General features: G+C 46.7%; 1 protein-coding gene across 2 annotated transcripts in view; it reads left to right on the top strand.

Annotated features, from left to right (window-relative positions):
* LOC125437755 (dynamin binding protein) overlaps window positions 1-26,400 on the top strand; it is a 61,965-nt gene that overhangs the window by 34,649 nt on the left and 916 nt on the right. Inside the window, exons 1-13 of one of the 2 annotated variants that reach the window (XM_048505687.1) lie at window positions 1,335-2,465; window positions 19,278-19,465; window positions 19,899-19,998; window positions 20,913-21,060; window positions 21,316-21,333; window positions 22,029-22,228; window positions 22,730-22,860; window positions 22,956-23,060; window positions 23,459-23,587; window positions 24,149-24,481; window positions 25,155-25,337; window positions 25,517-25,715; window positions 25,818-26,251. In XM_048505687.1, coding sequence (XP_048361644.1) covers window positions 1,409-2,465; window positions 19,278-19,465; window positions 19,899-19,998; window positions 20,913-21,060; window positions 21,316-21,333; window positions 22,029-22,228; window positions 22,730-22,860; window positions 22,956-23,060; window positions 23,459-23,587; window positions 24,149-24,481; window positions 25,155-25,337; window positions 25,517-25,715; window positions 25,818-26,251 — 3,225 coding nt within the window. In that variant the 5' untranslated portion in view covers window positions 1,335-1,408. Of the gene's footprint in view, window positions 1-1,334; window positions 2,466-19,277; window positions 19,466-19,898; window positions 19,999-20,912; window positions 21,061-21,315; window positions 21,334-22,028; window positions 22,229-22,729; window positions 22,861-22,955; window positions 23,061-23,458; window positions 23,588-24,148; window positions 24,482-25,154; window positions 25,338-25,516; window positions 25,716-25,817; window positions 26,252-26,400 lie in introns of those variants that run through there. The other variant, XM_048505686.1, reaches the window with a different exon arrangement.

Raw genomic sequence — 26,400 nt, 5'->3', positions numbered from 1 at the left:
CTTGGCTTCAAGAGAACGCACATGTTCCTTGAGTGCCAGGAGCTCATTGCAGCGAGGGCACACCCACGACTTCTATCCTAGTGGCAGATAGTCATACATGTGACACTCAGAGCAAAACACTAGAAAGCCCCCATCCCCCTGCTGGCTTTCTGCCTTCATATCTGATTTGTTTAGATATTTAAATATTAAGCTTTTAGTCAGTGCCCTCCTGGAGCTATCTGCACGTACTATCTGTCAAATATGTCCTTATTAATTTAAAAAAACAAAAAAATTAAATTAAAATTGCGCGCGCCGCTAGGAGCCTTGTAAGGAGCCTTACAAGGAGAAAAAGAGATAACCCCTGTTAAAATACACTGTTTTAAAAGCTGTGGCTTTGAGAAAAGCCCTCCAAAATGAACACCAGCAGGTCACTCTGCTCTTCCTGGCCAAGTCTTCTTCCCACTGCTGCTACTCCTCTCTGCTGGTTCCAGAGACTGAACTAAAGCCCCACCTCTCAGGACAAAAGCCCCACCTCTTAGGACAAAGAGGAACAAGAGATGAACTCTGTTAACCCCTGTTAAGCCCCACCTTCCAGATTCAGCAGCCTTAGCTCACAGGAGCCTTACAAGGAGAAAAAGAGATAACCCCTGTTAAAATACACTGTTTTAAAAGCTGTGGCTTTGAGAAAAGCCCTCCAAAATGAACACCAGCAGGTCACTCTGCTCTTCCTGGCCAAGTCTTCTTCCCACTGCTTCTACTCCTCTCTGCTGGTTCCAGAGACTCCAGGTCCAGTGCTCTAATCATTGGTTTGCATTACATGACATTCTTGGATGTAATATAATATCTAAAGAGGCAATTGGGAAGGCGGGCGGGGATGGTGGTGTCCAACAGACACAAATAACATCTGTGTGGAGTCTGTATTTTAGAAGTGGTTCCGTGCTATTACCTGTGCATTCATAAATGACTGTAAAGTCCCAGAATGACTCTGTCTAGTCTTATTTTTCCAGCCAGGCCAGAAGAAGCCCTAAGTTCCAACCTGCAATTTCCCCAATGCCCTGTATGTCTGCCTTTTCCCTCACCCCAGGGGAGGTCTCATGAGGTATAGCCACAAACCTTATAACTGCAGTTTCCCTGTACAGAAACATCCTGGAGAGAGGTCACTGGCTGTTGCTTTCAGCATTACAAAGCAGAGTAGCCGGTTTGGGCAGGGAGTGTGTCCAACCCGCAACTCCAGACTGAGATTTTGGTTACTCATTAACTGCCAGCAAGTGGGAGAGGCTGGGCTTGCTGCCCATTGGGTACGAAGGTTACCCTGCTGTTTCCCCGTAGGCAGTTAGTCAGCAGTGTCCCAGGATAAGGTGTGGAGAGAAGGAGGCTGCAAAGGAACTGAACCTTGCAAGAAGAGAGCAGAGGGGATGTGAACAGAAACATGTGCACTTGCCCCGAGGCGAGCAGTGAGATAGACTCTCCAGGACTGCGAACTCACTGCTGGTTTCCCGGCTGGGAATGTGAAGACTACCGCTTTCTCAAGAGAGAAGGTGTCAGAGGAGTTAGGCAGTTCAGCGACCGTGACTGGAACCGTCAATGCAGAACCAGGGAGCTGTATGGCAGCACCAGGCCGGTGGACAGAGCCTTTGGCCACACCAGGAAAGGGGAGACCTGCTACAGAGACTGCAACATGGTCAGAGCCTGCAGGGATTGTGGAAAGGAAGGCAAACAGTCTGTAGGCTCAGCGGTGATGTGTGGGAACAACCTGCACATGACATGTGAGATGGCAAGCAGGTGCCATCTGGAGGAAGCTGGCTTTCCTACGGACTGTAGACAAGGCATCAGAGAGGGCTACAGGAAGGCCCCCTGCTGGTATGGCTCTTCTCTGGATGCTGATTTTGGGACCTCTAAGAATGGGCATGATTGGGATAGAGAACGCCAGGGGAAAGCTCATGACCACCACACCTGTAGGAAGGGGAATGATCTGTACGCAGATGACCATAGCTTGGATGTGGATGTTAAGAAGGGGGGTAACTGCTATGTGGACTGCCGCAGAATGGACTGGCGATATTGCCCGAAAGCGGATGTCCGCTATATGGTGCATGGAGAGCTCCCTCTGAATTTAAGGTATTGTGAAAAGTCTGAGAACCACTCTGTGAATGATAGAAATCTCTCTGTTTTCCAAGAAGACCAGGTGTCCTGGTCCTTGGGATGTGTGAGCAGCTGCCAGAGGCTGGAGGCTTTGTGTGAAATGCCCAGGCCATGGGATTTTGCAGACAAGACTGGGGTGATGGAAACTGTAGCATTCCCGCCCAGGGCGCTGAGCGTGCAGGACTCTAAGAGTGGACACCCGAGGACACGCACGGGACGGCCAGACTGGAGCCTAGAGTGGGAGGATGAAGCTGGGCGTGCAGGTGGCACAGAAGTATGGCAGCGGAACAGCTGTTACCGGCGTACCGCTCCTAGTGCCTTGAGGCACCACAGAAAAGAACAGCAAGGTAAGTGACAGAAGAACCAAGGAACTGTGAGGCAAAAATTCTCCATGTGCCTGGATTCCCATACCCTTCCCAGTGGACAAGCTGCAGCATAAACATTTGCACTGAGCACAGCATTAGAAAATAAATATTTGTTATGTCATTCATCAGTGGATTAATTGAAGAATGACCAAGTGTTGCTTTGTGTGAACTCTAATTGATGGACTTTCATTGGATTTTCTTCCATGGGCAGGCCTTCTTTGTTATGCCCTGGTTTCCCTAGCTGAGCAGGGTAGCTGCAAATCACTCCTGGGTAGAACAAAATGGCAAGATTGTTTGTGCTGTCAACTATTATGTTATTTCCCTGCCAGTGGCTCCCAGCACTAGCAAACCTGATGACTTGTGTGTTTCTTGGAAACCAGCCTTCGTACTTTGCTTGTTCTGCAGCTTAATAGAAATGCTTCCTCATAACTTTCAGACGTGACTTGTTTTTCACATGTTACTATTTCAAGGAAGTATCAAGTCAGTGATGGTGGAGCAGGATCTCTTTCTGCCGTCAGCTTGCCTTGCCTTTGCTTTTTGCTGAGGAATGTTGCCCTTGCCCTTGTCCCAGGTAGATAAACATGCAAGCTTGGCTTAGCTGCTGCCTTGCCTTTGTTTTTTGCACTGATGCTTGAAGATAAAATGGAAAAGGGAGAACCCATTTCAGTTCTCCATCTAGCAGAAAAGTGGGACACGAATGAAGGACATAAATAAATAATAAATTGTGTGTGAGTTCCAATATCCACTCTAGACATTTTAATTTGGTCAGTTTGCATGACTTCTGAGGGGATGAAAGGGTGTCGATTCGCAGAGGGAAATGCTTTCCTCTAAAGTGAAGCAAGAGGTGCCTTAAGGGAAGTCACCCAAGTTCCAATACAGTTGAGAGTTGTTTTTTGGTTGTTGACCAGCTTGTAAGAACCACTTCATTCTTGCTTTTTAGCCATTAGTGCTGGGATTGTGAATGTTTTTAGCATTAAACCTGTCATGTCTCAAGAAACAGGAGTCGGAGGAACAAAACATAGTACTTTATTCCATAGCTGCTACTCACACATAGCCTAAAATCACTCTGCAGCTGTGCTCAATATAACACACTTACTGATTACCAATTACAGTGCAACAGCTGCAGACTCTTAAAACAATACAATACATTACAAAACCCAGGCATTATTATTTGTCATTTGTTGAACAGCACCTCTTTGTAGCACAGCATAAGCAAAACACAGAGCCTTGTCCTCTTCACTGGACAGAGCCACCCCCATAAACTACGCTCTGGCCAATAGGATGTATTTCTTTCCATGGCCTCGTCACTGCAGGCAGCTGAGACATCAAGGCTGGGGGAGTGGACTTGCTGATGGCAGGACAGGAGCCCTCAACTGCAGCCAAGCATGATGAAGGGGTGGAGGTTTGCATCTCCCAGTATCTTTTTATGCTGCCTAAGGATAAATTTGCTTTGGGTTGCATTGAAGCATAGGGGCTAGAGCTGCCCGCCTCCAGGTGGTGGCTCAAGATCTCCCACTATTACAACTGATCTCCAGGTGACAGAGATCAGTTCACCTGGAGAAGATGGAGGGTGGTCTGTGAGGCATTATAGCCTACTGAAGTCCCTCCCATCCCCAAACCCCACTCTCTTCAGGCTCCACCTCCAAAATCGCCAGGTATTTCCCAACCTGCAGCTGGCAACTGCAGTGGGAACTTACACATAAAAGGCTGGATTGCTATGAGGGAGCAAGTTCAATTCTGATTCCCCTCAGTCAGGCAGTGTCTGCAGGAACTAATTTCTCAAGTCTGTCAGGGACCCAACTCACATTAGGACCACAGCATGTGCGGAGAAGGGCTTCAGTCACCTCCTGTGCTTTTTTCCAAAACTAACATTGCTTTGTGTATGTGTGTGAGGGGGGAGGGGGGTGTCTGCTGGTTTAAAACCACTCTTGACCATAATCTCACAAGCTGTCTTTAAACAAGCCAGTCTTTTTCTAAGCCTCAGTCTGCAATATGGGGATCTGTGGCCTGCCTTAGAGGAGTTTGTAAGGATTAGTGTTATAGCTAAGTGAAGCATTCTGAACACTGGAAGTTCAATGTAAGAACTGTTAGTGTTTCAACTTGAGTGCTTTGATTGTATTTGTGGAAGTTGTTTGTGTTGCTGAGAAGGGCTAGAGTGCTTCTGTGGTGGTAGACGGGAAAGAATGGCATGTGCTCGGAGAGTGGTCACTTGGTCACCACAGTTTTGAGAAGAGGCACAGGGGAAGATATTGTAGGAGTGTTACAACACACCACTTCAAGGAAAGGGAGCTTAAGTCATTGAGGGCTATCCTTCCTTCTGGCCCTTCTTCCATCAAAGGATGCCTTGACTGTCAGACCATATTCTTCTGCGTTTTAAAGTGCTGTCACTGAATGTTACATAAGTAATTGGTAAGGTCGCTGCCATATAGGATTTTAATTTGGATCAGTAGATTGGCCTGGCAAGTCTCTCTGGAACATTCTTTGGCCTTCTGTGCTTCACCAAAACCTGAAGCTTGTCCTAGTTTTCTTGGTACAATAGCAACTTAGACCAGCTTAAAGAAGAAAGAGATTGGGTTGAAGAGTGATCTGTTGAGGTTCTGTTAGGATTTTTACAAGTACCTGCTTCATTCATTCAAGCAAGAGTGAACTGTTGAAGTCATATGACTAGAATAACATGAACTACTGGAAAGCTCTCTCTGTTTCTTCTTCCAGCAAAAGAGGAGACGTATAGGCACATATAGACTGCACAGACACCCAGACTGAGCACTGGCATAGATAGTTTGCTGTTTCTATATTTAGTGTAACTTAATTTTGTTGTCCAGTAAAGTTCTACAAAATAACACACATATCTGCTATATTGTTTGCTCTATCTCATTGCAATATAACAGATTCTTCCTCCTTTTTATGTAGGGTTTCCATTTGTCCACTTAGACAGGACTTGCCCAGGTAATTGCTGCTCTTGCCCCTAATGCCCACCTGATTGAAAAGTGGAAACTGGGATCAAATGGTGTGTGTGCATCTGTGTGTCTGTGTGTGTCTCTGTGTGAAATCATCCTGGGGAGAAAAATTAAAAAGATAAATAAGGCTTGTATACTTATAGGAAAAATTAAAAAGAAAACTAAGTCTTTTCTACTTACTGGAAGTTCTGACCATCGAGTTCCTGGCAATCCCCAGAGCAACCTGGAAGTGACAAGGGTAGATCTAGGAATCACTAGAAACACTATGGAAATCTTCCCAAAGCAATTCTGGCAATTTTAACTGTTTTACCTACTGGAGGAATGTTGCTGGATCTCTCATGGCCTTTAGCTTTTGCAGTTGCACTGGGTTTTGTCTTATCTCTAGTGCTTTTTAATACTTACATGAGACTTCTGGGAGAGGTTTGGTGATAGGAATGCAATGCCATCAATATGCAAATAGTATCTAAGTTGGTTCCTCCTTTTTATTAAATTGCAGGAAGGGCCAGAGATCAATAGATGCAAACGGCAGTTTAATCCAGACAAGGTGGTGGTTCCCTGTCTCCTCAGTGGAGTCTCTGGTCTTGGGTTAGGTTACAGTCTATTTTGGAGGGAGGTAAACTCCTCTTTAAAAACAGATATGCAGTTTGCATATGTCCTCCACCCAAGGCTATTCTTGCATACTCAGGCAGGAATCCTTTTTTATAGGAGTAAAACTGCTTTTGCTCAGTTTGACTGGTGAGGCAGGTGCAGCCTTTTGAGGGGAAGGCAGACCTAGCCATTATCATTCATGCCTTGGGCACATCCAGATAAGCTGTCTGTAGCATCCTGTACATAGATCAAAATGTTTGGAACGTATAGTTGGCAATGAATGCAGCAGCCAAAGAATTTACTAGGACCTTTTATTCACGAAATGCCTGCATGGTATCATCTCCATTGGCTTCCAGTTGGTTTCTGAGCCCAATTCAAAGTGGTCTTTTTAAAGCTCTACCTCAGGGGTGTCCAACTCTGGCGCTTCAGATGTTCATAGGAGCAGCAGTGGCGTAGGAGGTTAAGAGCTCATGTATCTAATCTGGAGGAACTAGGTTTGATTCCCAGCTCTGCCGCCTGAGCTGTGGAGGCTTATCTGGGGAATTCAGATTAGCCTGTGCACTCCCACACACGCCAGCTGGGTGACTTTGGGCTAGTCACAGCTCTATGGAGCTCTCTCAGCCCCACCTACCTCACAGGGTGTTTGTTGTGAGGGGGGAAGGGCAAGGAGATTGTAAACCCCTTTGAGTCTCCTGCAGGAGAGAAAGGGGGGATATAAATCCAAACTCTTCTTCTTCTTCATGGGCTACAATTCCCATCAGCCCATCTGAAGCACCAGAGTTGGACACCCCTGCTCCACATCATTTAGGGCTCACTCCTCCAATGTGAATGTTCTTACACCTCAGATCATCACGGGAAGCCCTTTTCTGTGCCCCACTCCTATCTGTAGAACAGTGAGTGGGGTGTGCAGAATCATTTCAGCTGTGGTGCCCAGGTACTGAGGCTCTTGTCTTGGGAGACCTTTCTGGCTCCCTCTCTGCCCTCATTGAGGCATCAGATCTAGGTGTTCCCTTTGACTTAATTGAATACATTGATCTTCTTTTGCTGAACTTTATTAATGTAATTATGCTGTTTGCATTGGACACTGCTGTTTAATGGTTTTGTACATTAATTTGTTGCTTTAATGGGGTGGTGTTTATTGATTTGCATTATTGCTAGCTGCTTATAAAAGGATGGAGAGACAGGCTGGATATGTTTTTAATCACGGCGATAAAGCCACACCTGGACTCATAGGCTGAGATGCTGGTCTGTCGCTAGAGAGCTTCAGCACAAGCGAATTGGTGGAGCAGGCTTGGCTGAGTCTTCTGATGCTGCTTATTGTTCCTGGAGTGTTGCCCTTCCCTGAGTCCTTGATTAGAAGAAGAAAAGCAGAGTTATGATACAAGTTTTGTATACGTCGCTCAGCGGGGAAGAAAACTAAAATTATATCTAGCACCTCCCTCAGCTACATTATCTTGTAAACTTACAGGGGCAAGGTAAGTTGACATTATTATTCCCATATCATACTGGGAGAGGGGTGGGCTGGGTCTGAAAAACGTTTTCCTTATGACCACTTGTTAAGTTTGTGGTAGAGGTAAGATTTGAATCAGAATTGAATCTATCCTTCCTTTCCTCGAAGGAGCTCAATGCATATAAGTGGTTCCCCCTTCTCCATTTTATACTCACAATAGATAGACTCAGCTGAGGGATAGTGACTGTCCCAAGACCATTGAGGGAGCATCATGGTGGAGAAGGGATTTAAACTTGGTCTCCTCGTTGTTCGTCAGTTTAACTGCTATGCCACACTTTCAAGTGACATTGCCAAAATCTATAGTACCAGCTATTGGAAAGTCTAATTGGAAGACAGGACCACTAACTGAAGGGGGAGCCAGCAAATGGAGTTTGGAAGGGAACTAACATATAGTGGCATCCACAGTGACTTCTCAGGATGACAGACTTTACCCTGAGGAGGTTATACTTAAGGGAGATTTGGACTGTTTGGATATGTTGCAGAGTCTGTAGTGCTGAGCTGACATGGGCATCTTTGGTCCAGACAAGGCCAGGTAGCAATGAGCAGGCTGGGTAAAGCCTCAGAAGATGGGAGTGCTTAGCAACAAATTCAGGAACAAGCCAGTCAGTGCTGTGCCAATTGGAGAGCTGCAGAACCAACCCTGGAGGATGAAGCCCTGAACCAGTCTGTCTTTTCTTTCAATTCTGCCTTTCACATCTGACAATGGTCAAGTGTTCTGAAAGTTGCCGCTGCTGTGTGTTTTCCAAAATCTCAGGTTGCAGGTCTTATTTACACTTTATGCAGCACACAGGCTTGCTACCTGTATCTCCTGGTGAACAGTGTGATATTTGAAAGAAAAGCTTAGGACTGTAAACACACAGGGTTGGCAGACATACACTGGGGAGTCATGAGTGTGTCCGATGTGTGCTTAGACACTGGCCTCCCATTCAAATAGTCTAGATGTTCAGTGGAAGCCATATAGCAGGCATGCAGCAAATGTATCTGCTGTTCAAAATGGTGTTCTTCAACAAGGGGTCAGAGCCCTATCTGGTGATCTGCAAGCCCCCACAGAGCTGCCATTTTTTTGCTGCTTTATGAAAGACTGTGCTGCTCGTGTACATTGAAACAGAGTGAGGATGCTCGGTGTCCTTCCTATTTGCATGCAGGCTGAAAGGCAAAGTCACTTGTCAGTGGAAATTATTTCTCTTTAAACATAGGTTCGCAGTTTCTGCCACATGACTGCAATGCCAACTGACCTCTGGCCACGTGCTTGTGTTTAGTGGATCCCTGTAGTTAAGTATAGATCCCAGGTAGTGGATCCCTGTAGTGGATCCCTGTAGTTAAAGATAGATCCCAGGTCTGTAATGACTGATGTCCACTGTTGTAAAATATTAATTAGCTAACCATACGTTCAGAAAAATGTATCTTGGGTTGGGGTATTGGGGCTTGTAGAACCTGTGAAATTGGAGGTATGAAGAAACTAGCACTTTTAAGACCAACAAAGTTTTATTCTTGGTATAAACTTTCATATGCATTCAGACTTCTTCAGATGAAGGGTGAAGGTCCCCATTCATCTTTAAAAGTACCAAGTTACTTAGTAAAAGTATTAAATAAAAATGTTGGTGTGAACCATTTCATTGCTAATCAGTGCAAAGAAGGAAAGTTGGTCATGTTGCAGTGTCATGGCTTCATTGTAAAAACTAGGATTGATATAGGCATTTATTATTTCAGTTGAAAATCTTCTGTGGAAGCACACTCACAGCATTTTGTTCAGAAGTGCCATCTTTCTTTCCTGAACTGAAGTCAAGGGAAATTGGTTCTGCATGTTGACTGCCCCTGGACAGTGCTGATTGGCAGCTGCCTGAATATTTAGATCTCCCCCTCCCCCCATAAACCATTTTAAGTTTAAAAGAATTGTCTAAAATAAAATATAAAAGTGTGGATGCACATTTACTGACCAAGAATGCAGTCCTATAACTGTTTAGGATTATATTGTTGTCTGGATCTTCCCCTTATCTAAAGTGTGTGTATAAATCCATTATTTTCCTTAACTTCCCGTGACTTGAATATAACCTGAATCAGATGTGTAAACAACAGCAAAGTTGTTCAATGTCTAGCACAGTGGTGGCGAACCTTTGGCATTCCAGATGTTATGGACTACAATTCCCATCAGCCTCAGGCTGATGGGAATTGTAGTCCATAACATCTGGAGTGCCAAAGGTTTGCCACCACGGGTCTAGCACCTTAAATTTGTCAAGTAAAAAGGTGGTGATGCTGGTAGCTGAGCAGGCATTGAGACTCATCCATGTTGGGTGCATCTGTCGTAGATCAACCTGGAACCACCTCCCTTGGGCTTCAAATGGCTTTTTAAATATAGAGGAATCAAAACAAACTGTGTATTGCCCAATTGGGGGGGGGGGTGCATTGGCATCAACCTGCACTTCAAGCCAGAGAAAGGTGAAAGCTGAAGCAGCTGCCCAAATCTGCAGAATTGTGCATTTTGCTTACTTTGAACCGGCCCTGCATGGAGTGGATGTGTGGACTGTCCTTGAAATTGAATACTTTATGCTTCCCCCTCCAGGATGTTTTTAAATTTATGTGCTCCCAGCATATCTTTCACTTTGAGTTTTTCTTGCCATAGACTCTCAGGTAGTCCTAAAGTTATCTTGTCACTCATTAGTCAAACAACCTGGTATTTGGGAGCCAATCTTTGCAAAGAGCTTAGTCACATCATAGTCATATATTGCTTGAGGAAAGGGAAGCAGGGCTTGGTTCTCCCTCTGAGCAAACAGGTGTAACCCTTATTGGCTGTTATATATTATACTTCCACAAAAATATATATATATATTTATATATATATATTTATATATTCTCCCTTGTCTTGGTCTGCTCATCTATTCCTGTGCTGTTCACGCCTCTTCTGTGGCACTTGAGTGGTCTGAAGTAGGCCTAAATGGGTTAAAAAATCTTTTGAAAGACAGTGAAAATAGATTTCCAGCCATCAAGGAGTCATAAATCCCTCCTTTGGCAGGCTATAGTAAGGCCTTTGTATTTGACATTCTTTCTGCTTCTACATTCAAACCTCATTCATTACAAGATGGCTTCATATTTGATGTTCTTGGGAAAGGAGGCTGGGGACATTTTGTCTGTGCAACTCAGGGAATTGTGAACTGGTTGTCTGGATCTTTCTTCCAGGCTTTGGTTTGGGACTAAAATTTCCCTGGTCACCCTGTTGGCTGATCTATGCTGGACAATCATTGAGGGAGTGTGACCCTGCTGATTATCCTGGACCTTTAGGTTGCTTTTGACACCATTCATGATTTTAATATCATCTGAAATTAAGTGTTTTGCCAGTTTCTTTTAAAAAAGGCAAACAGTGGGCCAAACAGAGCTCTTATGGGAGGGTGTTGCACAGAACTAGGACAGTAATTGAAAAGGCTCTAATAATTTTGGAAATGTCCTACACCACCAACAACAACAAGTTGGAGCAAGGTCTGTTAAAGCACGGGGAGATTAATATAGGGAGAAGATGCTGTCTGAGTCATTCTACAGTTTAGGGTTATAAAGGTCTGGATTGGAAGCATAGTGACAGTTATAAGCTAGGTAATGTTGCCAAACAGGTGTGACATATTCCTGTCAACCAAAAATGGCAAACATTTTTTGAACTTAAGTATCTGAACAGTGTTCAAGGGCAACTCCAAGATGAGTGTACTAAAGTGGTCCAATCTGAAAGTTGCTGTGAATGACAGGAGCTTACATTCTATATTCCAGTAGAAGTTGCTGCTGGCCAGTTGATGAAAGGCACTGTAGGTGACCAGAAGATCAAGTGTGCTGCTTAGGGTGGTACTCAGAGCCAGTATTGCTATGGACTAGGAGCCCTGGCTGGTACCCATAGCTAACCATGTCTTTCACCAATTTAGGTAGCTGTGTGAGCTGCAGCCATTCCCAGGAAAGGATAATCTGTCCAGCATGAAACATGTCCTAGTCATGTCCAGCCTGAGCTACTGCATTGCACTCGTTGTGGGGCTGCCACTGAAGAAAGATGGAAACTTCCGTTCGTTCAGAACTCTGTTGCTCACCTGTTATTGGGAGCATGTGAGACCGGTACTGAAGCAGCTTCAGTTGCACTTATTTCTTTCTGGGCAGAATGCGAAATGCTGACATTAATCTTTAAAACACATAGATTCAAAGTGTATTAAAACCATATTGAGAATTTTCCTCATCTCTGCAGCACAATTGACCTGCTCATCAGTCTGTTAAGCAAAAAGATAGGCTGGTTCAAGCTAACCCAAGAGTGTCAGGAAAAGTTTTCCTGATTGTCTCACTTTCTTGGCAAGGCAGTTGCTCAGTGGGAGAGTACCTGCTTTGGATATTTGTAAATTCAACTCTTGGCATCTCCATTTAAAGGAACTCCTGCAGAATGTGTTGGATAGACTTGCTTGTGCTGGGAGAAACCTCTGCCCATCAGAGTAGACAAGCTAAATGGAACAATGGTCTGACTCCATATAAGGCATCTTTATATGCTCAAATGGCAACTGGCTATAGGCGCTACTAATTTGTCTTCTTTATTCTGCTGTACATTTTGGATCAGGTGGGCCATTTGCCAGAATGAGAAGTGTTGTAGGAACCTTAGTACTTCAGTCTTGTTCCACCTACACTGGCTCACAGCTTTTCGGGAACCAATTCAGGTTGTTAGTATTGACCTTTAAAGCCCTGTAGGGCTTGGAGCCAACATACCTGAACAACCTACTTCCATATTAATCTACCTGATTACTTGTGTCCTCTTCAGATTTCCCAGTTTGGGTGCCCCACCATCTGAGGCTTGTGCCCTTTGGGGGATGGGGGCAGGATATAAATCCAAAATAAATAAAGTAAAATGGGTGGCAACCCAAGAAAGGGCCTGCTTGATGGTGGTATGGAAACTCTGGAATACCCTCCCCAGAACAGAAATGTTTTAAAAGAAATAAACATTACTTGCTTCATTTCTTGCGTCATTTCATTTATACCCCATTTTTCTCCCTAATGCGGGTCCAAAGCAGTTTCCATCATTCTCCCTTTTCTCCATTTTATTCTCACAACATCCCCATAAGGAAGGCTAGGCTGACAGTGTGTGACTGGCCCCAGGTCACCCAGCAAGCATTCATGGCAGAGTGGATATTTTAACTTGGGATCCTCAGATCCTAATCTAATATCCAAACCTCTACACTGTACTGACTGTCATATCTGGGGCACTGTAATTATAAAAGTATCCACAGATCTTGCTGTATGCAGAAATGGAACAGGAAGCAAGGGCTCTCCCTATGATCTTAACCGATTAAAGGGTTTGTTAAGGAACAGGAGTTCCTAGAGTGTCTGCCAGTATGCTGTATGCATTCTTATGAACACTAGTGAGTGACTGAAGCTGAAAGAAGGTCCCTGAGTCACAGGCTGGCATCTTGCTTATCTGTTTGTCAGGCTGCTAGTTCTTCTGGTTGCCTCCCACAGGAGTGAGTCTGCCCCCCTGAAGCCCGGGTGCTTTGTCTTCCCATTGGCTCCAGTGCTGCTAGGCAGAGAGAGCTGAATATTCTGAAACAGAAACCTGCTTTCATCTGGAAATCGGGGCAGATTATATGTCACACCAATGGAATGTCCTTCATTCTCTGGGCTTCCATGCATTGGACTGAAACCCTGGGAGTGTTTATCTGAAGAGGCAGTCTTTACGCTGTTTGGATGTGACATTGTTTCTTGTTACTTGCATATCTTATGGCCTTGTGTGCACATTCCAGTAAGGGCCACACCTTCTTGGCCTGGATCTAACATACGACCCACTTGCTGCTGAATGTTTGATAAAAAGAAGTGTGTGTAGAGCTGGGAGTCGGTTGCTGAGCAAACAAAACCTCTGGCTCCTTCTCCTGGGCCTCTGGGGGAGTCCTCTTGAGCCTTCAGGATGCTATGTTGGGGACAGACAAGGGAGTTGTGTGTGCCTTTTATCTGATGGGATCTTTCTAACTCCCAGTGAAAGGACTTTGTGCTGGGCAGGGTTCTACCCAGTGCTCTTCCGTGGTTTGAAAGTTAGACTAAGAAAGCAAGAATTGGTGACCCGGTTTGAATCCCCATGGCACTATGCAAGTTTGTTAGGTAACCTTACACTTTCAGACTAACCTACCTCACAGGATTATTGTGAGGACAAGGTGAAGGAGAGGGGAATTATGTGAGCCACTTGGGGTCCCAACCCGGGAGAAAGGCAGGGTATAAATTAAAATGAAGCAAATAACAAATTCAGGGCTGGATTCAATATCTGTAGTCGGATGAGAACCTTGCCATGTGAGACTTTTTGGAGCTGGATTAGGACTGGGGAGAAGTGAACTCCAGTCCCCACCTAGCTGTGAAGCTGTCCTGCTGACCCTCGGCCAGGTCACTCTCCCTCAACCTAACCTTCCTCACAGGAAAATAAGGGATTGAGCCCTACTACAAGGAAGGGTGGGATTAAAAAGCATAGATAAGAAGAAGAAGAGTTTGGATTTATATCCCACCTTTCTCTCCTGTAAGGAGACTGCAGGTGGCTTACAAGCTCCTTTCCTTTCCTCTCCCCAAACAGACTCCTTGTGAGGTAGGTGAGGCTGAGAGAGTTCCAAAGAACTCTGACTAGCCCAGGGTCACCCAGCAGGAATGTAGGAGTGTGGAAACACATCTGGTTCACCAGATAAGCCTCTGTCACTCAGGTGGAGGAGTGGGGAATCAAACCCGGTTCTCCAGATTAGAATCCTGCTCCTAACCACCACACCACACAAGGATGAATCTATTACTGCCAGGCCTTTGGACTTTCTTGTAGCTTTAAGCCAGAAGCTAAAAAGCAAGGTTGCCCCACCTTTTTTTCTCCTGGCAGGGCATTTGTGTCCTTAATCGTGGCACAATAGACAATTATTTTGTAGGTGCTGCTTTCTCCAATGTATAGGTTCAGTGATGGGGAATTCCCTAGTCTTTTTGCCTGTTACAGAACTGTGGAAGATACAGAGCTTTGATGAGAAGCCACTGCAGCCATAATCTTATTGCTCCTATATGCTGAGCAGGCGTACTCACCACTGGGCTTCTGTTAGAGGGGTACAGTCCCATAGTGATGTTGCACTGGAGATGGAGGAGGAAGGAAAGCACATGGCCTCCTAACTGCCCAATCTAGTTGGGGGTTGGGGGGTGGGAGGCAAATGGCCTTAGGAAGTAGTGGAGGGTCCTACCGATGCATTTGCTCCCTATGCTGGCATAAAAGGCATCCCCACCAGCGTAAGGAACGAACGCATCACCATCTTGCCACCCCAAACTATGTGGTGGACAAACCTGGAAATGGGAGCCACCCCATAGCCAGCTTGGGTTGGGGGGCCAGACTGGGGTGGCCAGGAACAGTGAGGGAGGGAATAGATGTAACAATTCTGACTTTTAACTAATAGAGCTCTGAGTCTTAAGCAGCAATATAGTAAACAAAAACTTAACAGGTTCACTTTTGCCATCTCAGAGATGTCTTGTTGGTGAGGAATAATGTGTCAGTTTCATTTTTGTCTGCAATAGAACTGTAACAAACATAGAAGCCCTCCTAGAATAAAGATGGCAACCTTTACAAGAAATTTGGAGTTGTACATGATTGGTCTTCCTCTGAATCATGACACTGGTCTAGAACCTCACTGTTTGAAAGGAGGAAGGGTGTGCATTGGAACACCTGCGAAGAAGATTTTGCTTTGAGAGCTGTTGCTCAGGGTCCTCTGGTTACTGAAAAACAGCTGGGACCCTACAGCTTAAAACAGACCTGTGATGGTTATTGGTGCCACCTCATGGAGCTCCAGGACACACACATTTATCCCATTTCCATAAGTGGCTTAGAAAAATGTTTCTTTTGCTGCTTCGGAGATAGCTCTGAGTATCACACATTTGGCAATTCTACACAGTGCTGAAGCTTTAACATTGGATGGAATGTAAGGGAAGATAATCTGTCAGTCAGACAAGTCAGCATCTCCTAGGGGAGAGGCAAGATTTCTTGGCCTGCAGGGGCCACAGTTCGAGCCGGGTTCTACCCCTCCTTGGGGTTCTGCTCTCTCTTTCCTGGCAAGGTGCAGCAGCAAATTGGGCTTAGTAGCTGGGCAGGGGCACAGGGTGCCTCTGAGGTCAGGGAAGAGGCAGGCCAGCAGCTGTGTGGCCTAGGTGGCAGCGACCCAAAATGGTGGAGGTGCAGGCTGGTGGTGGGAGTGCAGGCAAAGGAGGCACAGCCGCAGCCCAGTTGCTTGCTCCTGGGGGGGGTGGGGACCAGCCGAATGAGCTCCCTGTATGACATTTAAAAGTGGTGTCTGGGGTGTTATTCCCCACCTACCCACCCCCTGGTACGCCACTGGACTGGATGCTGGGCTAGTGGAGTCTTTGGAGTCTCTTTATGTTCTTGTGAGTGTGAGGAGGAGCATAGTGGGAGAGGAACAGTCATTGAGTGAGCATGTCCTAAGGGAACTGGACATAAGGAATAAATAGTGCCATCATCTGGGTTGATTGCTTTGCGAATGCTGTTGTCCATAGTGACCTTTTCCAGTCCTTTGTCACACTATTGTAAAATGTTTCATTAGCAGAATGCCTCACTACAGACAACAGAATGCCTCACTACAGACAACAGAATCTGGGTTGAAAGGGCATGTGTGCCTCTGATTGAGTCAGAGTGTTTGTCACTGAGAGTGGGAGTAAAAATGCAAATGCCTGCTGACCGGGATCCCCACATATGAGGCCATTAGCCAAGCTGCTGCCAGAGAATGAGCAATTAACCTGCCTCATCAAAATTCAGCCCATGTTAGCAGAATAGCGAGAGAGCAGGCACCCAAAGAAGATGACAACCGTGGTTGTGTGTCCCTATTGAGTTAGTTTTATTTTTACTGTTGTCCTTTGAAAATAATTTTTTTAAAAAATCAGTCCAAAGGTTAGGCAGTAGAGTAGAGCATCTTAGTATGACAATAAGAAAATGACAGCAGTCCCCTGTGAAAACGTGCTCAAGAAAAGCCGATCAGACGTGACCATCTGCATGAGATGTCGGCAGAAATATAAAGCAATTAATGGGACGGGAAGCTGGCTGTTATGTATCTTGGCTCTGTATTTTAAAATAATTGTGGGAATGGTCCGTACCAGAATGGGATTTGCTACTCCGCTCGGAGCCGCTTGTCTGACTAAGGTTACACAAAGTGGATTTAGCCAGTGGTCGGGTTGATGGGAACAAATGTCTGGAAAATTCCCCAAGGAATGCTTCGGGGGAGAGGAAGACTGAGCCGTCTGTTTTCTCTTTGCGAGAACAAATCCCGTGGAAATGCCAGAGCCGGGGTTGCTGGGCCCCAGGAATCTGCATGTGAACCTGAGCCAGGGGGCTGGCCTCGACAGGGCAGCAGCAGGTGGGATAGAAAACCAGGCAGCGCCCCTCACCAGACCGCCGCGAGCCCCCTTGGATTGGATGGGATCTGCCTTTGCGATTCATCTCATCCGGTTAGGTTAGGAGCGAAGAGAGGCTCGCCCTCTTGCCCCAGATCTGGCAGGGATTGGCCCGGATTGGCCAACGCCGCGTCTGGCTTCGGAAAACGGGCCCGGGCGGCGCGATTTTGCTATTCCTTCTCGCCGTGTTGCGGCATGTAAGTCCAGCTAGGACCCCCCCCCCCCCCGCCGCCGCTACATGCCCAGGGGGGTTAATTCAAAGGCTCATCGGATGAATTGGAATCCGGGCTTTCCTGTTCCTTTCTGCCCAGTTCGGTCCAGCAGCGCAGCAAACTGGTGGTCCAACCACTCTGCCCACCTGCAGGTAGGACCTATATTTGGCATCCCAGAACACGTCGAGAGTCTTCCCGAGTGAAACTGGAGGGGTTGACCCAGCTCTGGTAGCGTCGGAGGACGGGTGGGGAGAGGTTCCTCCTGTTCTCCCTGGCCGCGGATCATCTCCGGGCTTTGGCGCTGATCGGCCGTCTCCTTCTTCGTCTATTGAGATGCTAATACCCCAAGCGTGTGTGTATAGGGGAAGGGGGGGGGGGCAGCTTGTCTCCTCCGTCTGTCCCCAGGACCCTTACTGAGTGGCAGGTGGGGATGGCTCCGGAACTTGGCTCAACTTGGTGAGGAACTAGGGTGCTGGGGGAGGGTGTGCGTAGGTTTTAGTATGTGGAAAGGACAGTGATTCCGCCCCCCCCCCCCCGTAAACCTACACCTGCCGGGAATTTCTTGTGAGCCAAGGTGTTCCCCCTTCCAGTGTTGGTAGTAGGAGGAGTTGTAGCTCCGGGCTGGAATGCTGCCTCTCTGGTTGGGGTGGGGGGGATGGCAGTGGGCGACTGGAGCTGTTTGTGAAGAAGGGATGGTCGGCTGCCTAAAAGTTGCTTTTCCTGTTGGACCTTAAGGCAGGCTTCTTCTCATCTTCCAGAATGCTGTATGCCCTTGCCAGAATTAGGCTGGAGCTTAGGAAAGTCCACAGCTTTTTGGAGCCTCGTGGGTGTTTTGGTTGTTGTTGCTTGCACAGAAGAGCGCAGTCACTCTTCCGGGAATATCTTGGTAGCCCCAGAATCACTTAAAGCAATTTTTTTCTTAATATGTTCTTAGCCCCTCCATCCCACACACACTCTTCATGATAAAGGGTAGCTTTCCTTCATGTCCTGTAGTATGTTTCTCTACATGAAGTGGGTCTGAGGAAATACTTGGGTTTACCGTTATAATTTCATGTTTATGCCAGTAATCACATTCGGTATGTATGTCCTGAACAGTGAGGTTGTGGGATGTCTTAGCATGTGGTCAACAGCTCTAGATACAAGAGTGGTCTGACCAGTCCTCTAATAGCCATCATGGCAATGATCCATCCCACTCAGTTTCCAGTTGCAGATGATAACTTCCGTTGCCGCAAGGAACTGGATCAGGGGATGTGGTGGCATCAGAATCCCCCCTGGCAGAATAAAGACTGTGGGGAGTTGAGGCTGTCTCACTTTTGGTGTCTCTTTTGTTGCGTGATTTGCTAATGTCTTTCAGAGCTCTTTTTATTTCTTGTGATTACTGTTGGTCGTTATTGCTTATGATAAAAAGACATTGTGTACCTTTTGCTTCCATTGTTAATTGTGGTATCACATAGTTGAGGAGTTCCTTGAAATGGTAACTGACTCTTTCTATTTTTTTTTAAAAATTCAGCATGTTCTCCACAGTGAGCCTCCGCAGTAGCATTACTTGGTCAAAAACTGGTCCTCCAACTCATAGATCCACAATACTTGGTGTGTTTGATATGCAGGGAGTTGTTGTTCAGCTGGGCTCCCTGCTGCATATCCTGTATAAGATTCCTGGCTTTTCCCTCTAAGGTGTTTTGTGACATGACTTAGAGGACTCCTAGCCGTGCAGCAGCAATCATCAACTAGATCATCCCAATGGCCAATCTAGACCAGAGCACAAAAGCCAGAGGACAAGTTATTTCCCTTCTCCTACCCAATGACGTACTGCTGCCAGTATACTCACTTCTGATTGAAAATTGCAGACGAGGTGTTTCCTGCCCTGGGAGAGAGGGAGACTGCTGGAAACCTGTGGGTGGTGGAGCGCATGTGTTCCCGGCAGCTTCTCCTCACCCCTGAAGCTAGCAGTGGGGAGGCTGTCTTGTACTAAAAGGATCTTTTATCTGTGAGAAAGGCGTGGTGGAATAGCTGGTGGTCCTCTGAGGGTTGGATTTGACCCATGAACTTCCCGTTACCCATGACTCCCATATAAAGAGCTGTTGGCTCAAAAACCCTGGCCTGATTGCATCTGGTCTTTCTCTTTCAGAAATGACTCTGCTGTCCTCCCAGCCGGCATCACTGGAGGCTGCGGCAGCCTCCACTCCCAGCCCAGAAAAAAGGATGCTGGAGAAAAGAGCTAAGGTCATTGAAGAGCTCCTGCAGACTGAGAGGGATTATATCAGAGACCTCGAGATGTGTGTGCAGAAGGTGCAGGTGCCACTGCACAAGGCACAGGTGGGTGTGGCAGGTGGCTGGCACAGGTTATGGGGAGTTGGCATTGACTCATGGTGGTCCTGGAAAGGCTTCAGTCAGCCATTTGCCAGGGGTGGAATATTATTTAATGCCATTGTGTAGAAACTGTAGTGCTGGCAAATTCCATTCCATGAATAAATGGGTGGATGGAGTAGAAAGGTGCTGTTTGCCCAGGGGATGAGTTCCCATGTGTTCATGCTGGCGAATTACCTGATGCCATTTTTGTGTCTATATTGGGCTGTCACTAGATGCCAATCCAGCAGAACACATAGCTGACACTGCTATGTATTTTCAGGGAGAGTGATCAAATAGTACCCTATTCCTGCAAGACGGAGTTATTCTAGCATGTATGTGATTGTGAATCTGGTTGGAGGAGATGCTCTTCTTGCCCTGATCCTTCCTTGCATCCATACAGGTGCTGCATGTAGACTGTGAGGGGCTGTTTGGGAACATCCAAGGAGTAATCGCCTTCTCAAAGCAGTTACTGAGTGCCCTGGAAGCTGCAGATGCTATCGGTATGTGTTTCAGCCAAAGCTGCTCTTTTGGAGGTGTTTGCATTCCAGCAATAAGAGTAGAGGGAAAACTGGTTATGAATCTGGTTGGGGTAAACACAAACAACTGCCCTGTTTCACAAGGTCTATCCCAGTTCATCCATTTGATACCAACACTTGACTAAGCAGCCCCCAGCTTCCTGTCCCTATTTGATATCTAGAGAGCAACCATAGCCAAACCCCCTCTTCTGATGACTTCAGAATGCCTACATGATAGATGAATCGCTACTACTCTGTTTTTCCACCCATCCTCTTAGTCCTATCTATGTCTAAACCCATTTATATCAATAGAGTTAAGCATTCTTAATTCTGCATAGGATTGCAAGTCTAGATTGAATCTCATTGTGAGACCACATTTTTCTTGTGTTGTTTTTTAGAAAAGGGAGATCAGATTAGACGGCTCTGATCTAGTAGGGCTCTTGTTATATTGCCGTTTCAGTTCTGGGAAGAGGACATGGTAGAATATGCACGCCCCATAGTCTGAACTAGAACATAAGATAGAGCAATAATATTTTGAGATGGCTCAAGCTCTGTGGGAAGATTTTTAAAACACAGGGCCACTAGCCTGTCTGACATGGAGGAACCATTCCTTCCTGATTCCAAATATGACAGTCACCAGCCTTCAGACTGTTCTTTTTGTGACTATCCAAGTTATGTAAGATAAATAGGGAAAAACAACTTATTTTAAAGTGGGAAGATATACTGATGAGTCACAACCGAGAGTTACATTATTCATTTCTGTAAATGTGTGAATACTGAAAGGTAAGGAAATGTGTTGAAAGGTAGGATAATGGCAAGTCAACCTCCCAGTTCCACTGCAATTTGCTGCCTAGGAAGGAGCGAGTGGCTAATTTACTTGTGTCTTTCCCATCCCAAAGGACCAACATTTCTAGCGCTTCGGGCTGAGTTGGAAGATGTGTACAAAGTGTACTGTCAGAACCACGATGAGGCCATCGCACTCCTGGAGGCCTATGAAAAGGATGAGGGAGTGCAGAAGTATTTGCTGGAGTCACTGGAGATCCTCAGGTGAGCGGGGCATGTTGGTTCTCTCTCCCTTTCCCATCCCACTTTTGGGGGACAATTGGGCCTGATCCTTTGCAGCCTTCCCTGCTAAGATGGAGGTCCCCACTGATTGTGCCACATGTGCACATTCTCTCCTCAACCACTTGTAATGAATAGAGATTGTCATATGTAACAAAGGGGTGGAGATTGTAGTGACCACTGGCCTATTTAATCAGCTGCTTTTTCTTCTTTTATCCCCCTCTGTATCCTGCCTGCCAGGAATCTGTACAGTGAATGGTAAGTGGTTTTTCTGTACCATTTGCCTATTTTCCTCTGTTCCCAATAACTTTTGTGTGCCTGATTTTCTTCTGTTATCCTGTTCTGTACACCCATAGGTAGATATGATACAGTGCAATATCTTTCAGGAAAAAACAAGACAGGGCTTTTAGAATAGGCCCTGTGCTTCTTGCAGGAATGAGACAAGGCGACAGTAGAAGTCACCAGTCTACCAGGAGTTTGAAGAACTGTGATCCTCAGCCTACTCAGGGCCAGAAAGGAGCTGAGTAAGGCATGGGAGGCAATGGAACAGAGGTTGTAAAAGTGCACTTTTACTGCTGAGAAGGTTCAGCTGGGTGAGGTGCAATGCCCCAGGCAGAGCAGTGGAGGAGGCACGGCCGGGCCGCAGAGGGGGTGTGGCATTCCAGGGGCGTTCCGAGGCAGGGGTGGACGGTACTGCGGCAAGGGTGAAGGACGCGTGCATACCCCGGGCACAGTTCCCCTCTGCTCTGCCTCTGGTTCGGCTAAACAACAGGAAGGTGATGTTAGTCTAGCAACAAGACAGGAATGTAGTTGGCGACATGTGGAAGACAGTGAGGATATCAAGTTGTGTGACTGTGATGCGCACTGTTGTTTGTGGGGAATACGGTTTCTGTAGGCTGGCTGTAGGTGGATGCCTTAATACCATGTGATCCAGTTTTCCTTGTCTTTACCAGGGGTTGTGCCAACTACATTGACCTGGGCTCCTTCCTGATCAAGCCAGTGCAACGCGTGATGCGCTACCCACTGCTGCTAATAGAACTCCTGAGCGCTACTCCTGAGTCTCACCCTGATCGTGTTCCACTCGCAGCTGCCGTCCTGGCTGTCAAAGAGATTAACTGTAACATTAATGAGTACAAGCGGCGAAAAGACCTAGGTGAGCTCTGTGGATACGAGAGTTGTGATCTCCTGGCAAGAATCTGATTGATACAGTCATGCATGCAATATGGAGAAAAGGGGGAAATTCCTCACTGAGTGACAAGGAGCAGGATGTAGCATGAGGTTGTCTGCATGTGCTGGAAAAAGTTGGAGAAAGTAAAAGGCCCAGAAATGGCTGATAGTAATGGCAAGGTAAAAACAGGAAGTCCATTCAGTTTAATCTGGTGATGCTGCACTAGCAGAGCAATTGATATGTCTAATATCCAGCTATAAAGGGTCAGGCCCTTCTGTCTGTGTAAGAAGGCAGGTACACCTGCCTGTCCCTGATGATGCTGATCATTTTTGTAAGGGGTCTGGAGGCAGGGGAGGAGCTAAAGTGAATTGGCAGATTGTGATTAGACTGAATGGGAGCCAGTCAGGAGGAAAAGGTACAGTAAGAAATGGTAGCCCTGTAGCACTGGGGCTGGCCATCATTCTCACCATACCTTTTCCTTTTCAGTGCTGAAGTACAGGAAAACAGACGACGACAGCCTCATTGAGAAGATCTCCAAGCTGAACTTCCACTCCATCATCAAGAAATCCAACCGTGTCAGCAGCCATCTCAAGCACCTCACAGGCTTTGCACCCCAGGTAAGGATGGTCTGTGCCCACATGACCATGGATCAGCCATGTGGCCTGAGAAAGCTCCATAGAGAGCCTGACAACCTGCTCTGTCTCTATTGCAGCTCAAGGATGAGGCTTTTGAGGAGACAGAAAAGAATTTCCGGATGCAGGAGCGGCTGATAAAGTCTTTCATCCGGGATCTTTCCCTTTACCTTCAGCACATCCGGGTGAATAAGCATGTGGGGGACCAAGTGGTGCTGACGAGACGTGAACTCCCTTGATCCTTACTGTGCATTTTTTGGGCCTCAGTCAGAGTCTCTCTGTGTTTCTGGGAGCTGGTAGTGACTAGAGCCAATGTAATAGATTGGTTAAAGTGTTGGACGAGGATCTGGGAGACCCAGCTGAGAATCCACACTCTGCCATGGAAGCTTGCTGGGTGACCTTGGACCAGTCACACACTCTCAGGTTGTGAGGGTAAAAATAGAATGTGGGACAAATAATTCTGCAAGTCACTTTGGATCTCCATTGGAGAGAGAAGCGGGGTATAACTATCTGAATTAAAGTAGACTTACTGGGCCCTAAATAGGCTCAGGTATAGCTGACATCTGTGTGTCTTGGTTCTCAGGAGTCGGCTTGTGTGAAAGTGACAGCAGCTGTGAGTATGTGGGACCTGTGTGTGGAGAAGGGCAGTGCAGAGCTGGAACAGTTCCAGAAGATTCATTGCTTCATCAGTGACCGGCTCTTCTCTGATTTTGTGAGTTTATTTTTTGTTTTTTGCTCGAACTTCTTGGCATAGATTCAGTTCCATGCAGAAACTGATAGAAAAAAAAGAACTGATGTTGGAAAAAATTGGGAAATCTTTTTCAACCATGAAATAAGGAAGATGCAGCATCAAATAGGAAATGGGAAGCAGAGACTGTACAGGATGATAATAGGATTGCTGGTAGCTGGACAAGACTTAACTTTATGTTAAGGAGCTGGGATAGAAAATAATAGTAGCTGCCAGGCAGCCTGGAAGAAGATCCAGTGAGATGCTGGAAAGAGCAGAAACTTTTCCAACTTCTTTACACTATAAACAAATGTAAACAATCCTAAACAGGTCTACTCAGAAATAAGTTCTGTGTTATGGAATGAGGCTTACTCCCTGGAAAGTGTGCTTAGGGTTGCAACCAAAAGGAGTTTTCCAAAGTGATGGGAAATTCTTGTGTTTTTGTGTTACTACTAACCCTGATGGAAGAACAATCTGACACTTGAGCCAAAGATGACGCAACAGTGATGGTGCCATGATGTAAAGCTGCCCTTTTGTGTCTCATAGAAGGAACGCACGGAGCGGTTGGTGATCTCCCCTCTGAACCAGCTGCTGAATATGTTTGCCGGTCCTCACAAGCTGGTGCAGAAACGTTTCGACAAGCTCCTGGACTTCCACACGTGCACAGAGCGTGCCGAGAGGCTTAAGGACAAGCGGACCTTGGAAGAGCTGCAGTCGGCACGCAACAATTATGAGGCCCTGAACACTCAGCTGCTGGATGAGCTGCCCAAATTCCAGTGCTGTGCTAAGGAGCTCTTCACCAGCTGTCTGCAGGGCTATGCCGAGGCTCATTGTGACTTCGTGCGCCTGGCATTGCAAGAACTACAACCTCTGCTCCCAGTGAGTACCCAGAAGAGGAAGAATGCAAGGAGTTTGGCATGAGGGTTTTCTTTGAAATTCCCATGAAAAGCTGTGGACAGAAGAGCTCCAGTTTTCATCTTTTCAAAGAGTGAACAATCCACAATGCCATAATTGTTGCGGGGGAGAAAAACACCATGCCCTTAGGTGGATTCAGTGCTATTCAAAAATTGGCTGGGGATTTGGTTTGGGTTGTTGCTGCTTTTTCTCTGAGATAGGGGGCGGGATGGCTCTTTATTTTTCCCATAACCTCCCCACATAGCTTCCACTTTCCTGTAACCTTCCCACATAGATACTGCAAGTGGCAGTGACGTTTTACTCCAGTATTTGTGTTTCTCCTCTGTGAGTTTGTCCTGGGGTGGTTGGCTAGAAAATACAACTGGAAAAACAGCAGGGGCTAAATAAGAAGGTCTGGATGAAATAAAAGACCCATGGAATGAGGAGGTTCACCTAGGGTGTGTCTGTCAATACTAAGCTATCTGCTGGTGGGAAAGAGTGGTCAAGTAGGCCTCTCTGATGCTGAGCCTTAAGGGTTTATCATAATTGGCGCATGGTTCCAAACTGGCCCATTTTCCACAGAGGTGTGGCTTAGCTGACCCTCGGTAGGCTCCACATTTCTTCCACTCTCATGGCTCTGTCGCTGTCCTGTTCCCAGCTGCTGCAGGTTGTTGGCAGAGAGGGGAACTTGGTTGCCATCTTCCAGGAAGAGCACAGCCGGGTTCTCCAGCAGCTGCAGGTCTTCACATTCTTCCCAGAGACCATCTCTCCTGCCAAAAAACCTTTTGAGAGGAAAACTTTGGAGCGCCAGTCAGTCCGAAGGCAGCCACTCCTGGGCATGGTGAGACTGGTGGAGGGGTGGGCAAGGGGAGGTAGGAGGCTGTTCTCCGTGAGGTGGGAGTGGACAGTTAAATATTGGAATTGGCAGACGTGCAGACGATTTGTGAGGAGCCTAATGTATCTGCAAGGGCAAATGTAGGCCCAGCAGGTAGTTCATAGGCACCTATACTTGCCTTTTAGCCCAGCTACATGCTGCAGTCGGATGATCTGCGTGCAGCCTTATTGGCTCGGTACCCACCTGACAAGCTCTTCCAGGCAGAGCGCAACTTCAATGCAGCTCAGGAGCTGGACGTGTCACTCTTGGAGGGTGACTTGGTGGGTGTCATCAAGAAGAAGGACCCCATGGGCAGCCAGAACCGCTGGCTTATTGACAATGGAGGTGAGTGAGAGGAGATCTTGCTGACTCCCGGCAAGGCTTGTGTGGGGTTGGAGCTCATCTCCCTGCCAACACCTGTAACATGGCCTTCCCTTGTTCCCACAGTGACCAAAGGCTTTGTGTATAGCTCCTTCCTTAAGCCTTACAACCCACGATGTAGCCACTCGGATGCCTCCATAGGCAGCCATTCCTCCAGTGAATCTGAGCACAGCGGTTCCTCATCCCTGGGCAGCAGTGCCCCAAGCAGCATAATGAGCAATATGTCGGCAAACGTCGCTCATAAGCCGGCAGTGGACTCTGGCTCCCAAGGGGATTTGACCAGTTCTCTTCAAGCTTTGTCAGAGGTGGATGCTGTCAGTCAACCTCAGATGGGCTCTACTGTAGAATCTGCTCAGCCACCCCGTGTTGTTCCAGCATCTCGCCGATACAGTAACCCTGACTCCCGCAATGGACACACAGCACGGGCCAAGGCCAGGGCAGTGCCTTCACTGGAGGATAGCCACTCTAGAATGAAGAACAGTGAGTCCAAAGGAAACCAGGTAAACAGGACAGAGGTATTGGCTCAGGAAATAAAGAGGGGTCTTACCTGTCTGAAACTATACACCGACCTACTGTGGGGACAGCACAACTAATAAGGTGATTTGGTAGGAAGCTTTTTGCTTTGTTGCCATTGATCTTATAGTCTTCC

The sequence above is a fragment of the Sphaerodactylus townsendi genome, linkage group LG08 (genome assembly GCF_021028975.2).
Source record: "Sphaerodactylus townsendi isolate TG3544 linkage group LG08, MPM_Stown_v2.3, whole genome shotgun sequence".
In the NCBI taxonomy this organism is placed as follows: Eukaryota; Metazoa; Chordata; class Lepidosauria; order Squamata; family Sphaerodactylidae; genus Sphaerodactylus; species Sphaerodactylus townsendi.
Note: the sequence above shows the minus strand (reverse complement) of the source record. Positions and strands in the feature narration are given on the sequence as shown.